This window comes from Physeter macrocephalus, chromosome 20 (genome assembly GCF_002837175.3).
Source record: "Physeter macrocephalus isolate SW-GA chromosome 20, ASM283717v5, whole genome shotgun sequence".
Taxonomy (NCBI): Eukaryota; Metazoa; Chordata; class Mammalia; order Artiodactyla; family Physeteridae; genus Physeter; species Physeter macrocephalus.
The window spans coordinates 20,034,517-20,039,579 of record NC_041233.1 but is presented as its reverse complement, the minus strand read 5'-3'; the positions used below and the strand labels follow the sequence as shown (position 1 = coordinate 20,039,579).

The following is a 5,063-nucleotide window of genomic DNA, read 5'->3' as shown; positions in this document are numbered from 1 at the left end:
TCTGCCAGTGTTCAGTGGGTGTTCTATAGGAGCAGTTCCACGTGTAGATGTATTTCTGATGTATCTGTGGGGAGGAAGGTGATCTCCGCATCTTACTCTTCCAACATCTTCTCAAATCTCCTTCTCTTTTCTTTTTATTGTATCTGTATGAGATGATGAATGTTAGCTTAACCTACTGTGATATTTATTTCACAATATGTATAAATCAAACCATCATGCTGTATGCCTTAAACTTATACAGTGATGTATTCCAATTATTTCTGAACAAAACTGGAAAAAGAACTTACTAAGAAAAGGGGGGCCTGGTAAAATAAGTTGTAGTATATCAATAAAAAGTAACTTTATTAAAGCATTAAAAAGAATGACAATACCAGCTAATTAAGTCTTTAAGTTCCAACCACTGCTCTCATTTAATCTTCATAAAAATTGTAGGTATTATTATTAGCTCCATTTACAGTGGAGAAAAATGAAACATAAAGAGGCTAAGTGGCTTGTGCCCACGCTGTTAAGTTCTTTGCTCTATTGCCTCATGGTCATCTGTATTCCAACGTGAAAAGAAAATAAATTGATAAGTGAAAAGAACAAATTGTAGAAAGTTTTTAGTATAACACTGTTTGTGAAAAGACTCTATATCTTCTATATGTTCCTTTTATAACATATAATACCTGTGTTGTCTCATGACATAAAATGTTTCAAATATATGAATGTATATGAATATATGTGAATATGCTAATATATTATTTATTAGTATACATATACTAATATATACTAATAAAACATAATATGAATTTATAAGTGTACATGTATACATATGCCCTCACATAATACATACATTCATAGAAAAAAATTTCTGGATAGATATACATACATTGATAGAAAAATTTCTGGAGAGATATACAAGAACTTAATGGAGGTTTTGGGGGTTAGTATGGAGACTTAAAAAAAATTGCACTCTATACTCTTTAGTATGGTGAATTATTTAAAAGTAATGAGTCACATATTGCTTTCATAATAAAAGTAAGTTTAAATTGAAAAATTTTAAAAATAGTGGATGTGGTAAATCTTTAACAATTATATTACTGGAGTGGGGTAAAGAGGGACTTTTTCTTGTCATTTTATACCTTTCTGAACTGTGAACTTTGGAAAATAAATGAGTACCTGTTACTTTTATAATAAAACATTTTAAATGAAAAAAACCTTAAAAATAGTGACCATATTTCTGTAACAAGTACTATGAAATATTATTTCTGTGACTAAGTTTAGGGTATAGTTTGTTCATTATATTGACAGTTTAGAATAAATCTGCCTATGTTAAACTTTTATCAGAGATCTGCTGTCTTACTGTCTTAAAGACTAGCTCTTTTCTAACATCCATTGAATTCGAAAGTAACTCAGTGAAGATTTACCTTATTTTTATAAACAAGATTGTTTCCGATTGAAGTCTTAGTAATGAAACCTTTCACAGCAAATGAGATTCAGCAAATGCAGAAGTTGACAGCAATTTTATTAGATGCTGCTAGTCAATTGAGCACAATTTTCTTGCGGGAAAATGGTATCCCGCTTCTTAAACTCCAGAGCGTTTATCAAAAACAAATGTCAGTTTGAAACTGCATTGTTTATTAAGAGACGATATTCTAGTGTCAAGTGACAGTACTTTAATATTATCCTTAGGCATGGAATGTACTTGGAATTAGGTTGGATGATAAATGCTGCAACAGGCATAAGTGAAATTAAAGTATAACTTATTTGGGATTATGTGTTTCAGGTGAAGCTCTGAAAGTATCAGCTGAGAGATTTGCAGATGATCCCTGTTATCTCCCAAAAAGGGAGGCTGTGGTTCAAGCTGCCCGTGCCTTGTTGGCTGCAGTTACCAGACTCCTTATCCTCGCAGATATGATTGATGTCATGTGTCTCTTGCAGCACGTGTCAGCTGTAAGTAAAAGATGGCTTAGTTTACCTTGGCATTGTTCTCACTTATAATTCCATTTTCTGAACCTGGCATCAATCTGAGCGCATCTTGGCCTCACTCACATTTCTTAATGTAACCCATCAGAAGATGACTGGATTGGGTTGTGAAACTAATGCATACTTGACAAGAGTGAAGCCAGAAGTTAGTCTTAAAGCCAGTGGGAGACTGAAAAATAGAAGATGACTTACTGATAAGGAAATGGCTAGGAGAAAGTTCTAGGCTTTTGACCATTTAAATTATTATGCCCTATATAAATAAACATATAGTAACAATTATATAGATAATATAGAAAACAAATATGTAAATATAAATAATTTGAGAACGAGAAACTTTAAAGCTTAAGGCATATGGAAGCTTATCCTAGTTTGTAAATGAAAACTACTTTGCCAGCTCCTCTTGATCTAAGATAAACAGTGCATGTTTGCAGGTAGTCTGTGTTGTCTGTAGTAATCCACTATGAAAATGTATAAATGGATTTAATAAGAGTAAAGAATATATTTTAACTAGGAGAGACTACAAAGGCAGCAAGATATCTTGTTTGCTTTATTTTGTTAGACAAAACCACTTAACAGAAGCTTAGTAGAAGGAGAATTTTATTTCAGCCTTTTTCACTTTCTTAATTTATTTAGTTTGACCAAGTCATTAATAGTGTCTAGAGGAAAAGGTTGCAAAGAGTCCTTTGGAGTCGCTGCTCTTTCTCCTACTTTAAATAGGACCCTTGCTCTTCTGTTCATAAATACATCTGCATTTTCATAAAGGCGCTTGGTGACTCTGGTATCACTACGTTATTAGGCAAATGTTGGCCTTTTCTGATTGACCTTCTTGTCAAAATCATTTTCTCTAATTGCTAAGCTAAACCTTTTTTTTAAAAAATCTTTCTCTTACTTACTAATGTTTGTTTTAACCCTAAAGTAGAGTGACCTTTCCTTTATACTTTCAGATTCCTTTTCTTTGATAGTTTTATTACTGCAAAAAGGCAATTTGGCACCTTTTTGTTGTTGTAGCTGTTGTTTAAGTAGCTTTTCAGGAAAGGGATTAGTTTTCATCACTAGCAACTATCTACCAATAGATTTGTATGTGAGATATTTGAACAATGTTTTTTGTTACTCAGCTACTGGTTTGTTGGCTACCTTAAACAAATCCCTGAAAATTTCTGAGATTCATTTTTTATATGTGAATATAGACACTAATAAATGCTATAACCAGAAGTGAGCATGAAAGATTAAATGCCAGGTAATTCCTAGTTCCAATGACCCAGTATTTCCTATGTTTTAACTCTAGATTTGTTGGGATAGGCAGAATGAAAGGCTTTGGTAAGGTGAAAATTACTGCCTTTATAATCAATTAGGAGGTAACTGTATATATATATAAGACCACAAGCACCTTCACTACAGTTTTAATTGAGTGCCACTAACTACTAGGTACAGTGCTATGTAATGCACACACATCATATCATTCAAATGAAGCAGGAGGTAATTGTAGATCAAAGAAAAACAAAGTACTGTTTTTGCAATAAAAATTATACTTAATAGTTATTGAATTTTTATAATGGGCCAAGAAATGTGAGGGATTATCTCCTTTAATTCAACCTCACAACAGCCGAGTGATTACGACTCCTATTTTATAGATGAAAAAAACACAAAACCTGAGGCACATCGAATTTAAGAAGCTTGCTCAAGGCAATAGGATAAAAACAACTTTTGGAACTTAGTACTCCAGGGGTTAGAACAGCTTTTACTATAAATAGCTTTCAGAAATGTTTAGACAAGTTCATGGGTCTATAACAGATTTTTAAGGGAATTTAGGTATGTCAGGGGGAAGAGGCATTCTTAATTCTAGCTATTCTTTCCCACATATATTGGTTCCTCATCAGAGCCTGAACTTGGGCTAGATCATTTAAATCACTTATAAGTATCTGTAATACAACACTGGTATTTCACCTATGAAAAAGAGAAGACCTTTGTGGTAAATTGTGATAGTTTTTTATTGTTTCATCCTTATAAAAATTTATATTTGAATTGAATTATTCAACTCAATTCTTTCAAGGTTTCACATAGAATGAAGGCATTTGAAAAAATTTTTTGGAGATTAAGATTAGAATTATTTAGCCCAATATTCCCCTAAAAGTATTCTGCAGAACCTTTCTTATAAATATGCAACATGAAAAAAAGTTTTTATTATGGTCAATGCTGCACACTGAAATTCCGTTTGAATGTTTTTGATGCACATTAGCATTAAAGTTGGTGAGAAATATTGAAGCAAAGAAACTTGTTTAACTTTGCTTAACCCAGAGTTCCCCAAATTTCTTGACCCAAGAACTCTTCTATAATATATTAATCCTGGAACATTCTCAGACCATACATTGGAATATAGTGGCTTAGAATATTTTTAATGTTTATGGTTCTATTAAATTTCTACTTAGAATGAAAAAACCGTAGTGGAGAAACTTCAGTGCCCTTCTACTCTAGTATCTTACTGAAGTAGATAGACTCTCCTACAATATGCAATACACACAACTGTCTAACAATATATGCGATCACTTACTGTGATAGCAATCTCAATTCTTTGAGACAGTGAAGCAGATACTGGGTAATTCTAATTGCTGAAGACATTTTTCTCAAACTGAGCTTAAAGCTGCGTCCCTGCTATTTCCATTCACTGCTTCTAGTTTACTTTCTGGAGAAACACAGAATCAAGGCAATAGGAAAATGCATTTTTCAAGTAACTGATGGTTACTCTTAGGACTTACATATGTCTTCTCTTATTTAAGCTAAAAATTTCTTGACCTTTGAACATTCCTTATACGACAGTTTCAGACTACTCTGGATACTCTAGAATTTCCATGTCTTGTATGATCTTGTTTCAGTCTTTTTTTTCTTTTTTAACATCTTTATTGGAGTATAATTGTTTTACAATGGTGTGTTAGTTTCTGCTTTATAATGAAGTGAATCAGCTATACGTATACATATATCCCCATATCTTCTCCCTCTTGTGTCTCCCTCCCATCCTCCCTATCCCACCCCTCTAGGTGGTCACAAACCACCTAGCTGATCTCCCTGTGCTATGCGGCTGCTTCCCACTAGCTATCTATTTT

The 5,063-nt window shown here is 32.9% G+C and overlaps 1 protein-coding gene across 9 annotated transcripts in view; it reads left to right on the top strand.

Moving 5' to 3' along the window:
- Positions 1-5,063, top strand: part of CTNNA3 (catenin alpha 3) — a 1,750,900-nt gene that overhangs the window by 169,464 nt on the left and 1,576,373 nt on the right. For all 9 annotated transcript variants that reach the window (XM_028481840.2, XM_028481834.2, XM_028481839.2 and 6 more), the window contains one exon: positions 1,766-1,932. In XM_028481840.2, coding sequence (XP_028337641.1) covers positions 1,766-1,932 — 167 coding nt within the window. The remainder of the gene's footprint in view (positions 1-1,765; positions 1,933-5,063) is intronic.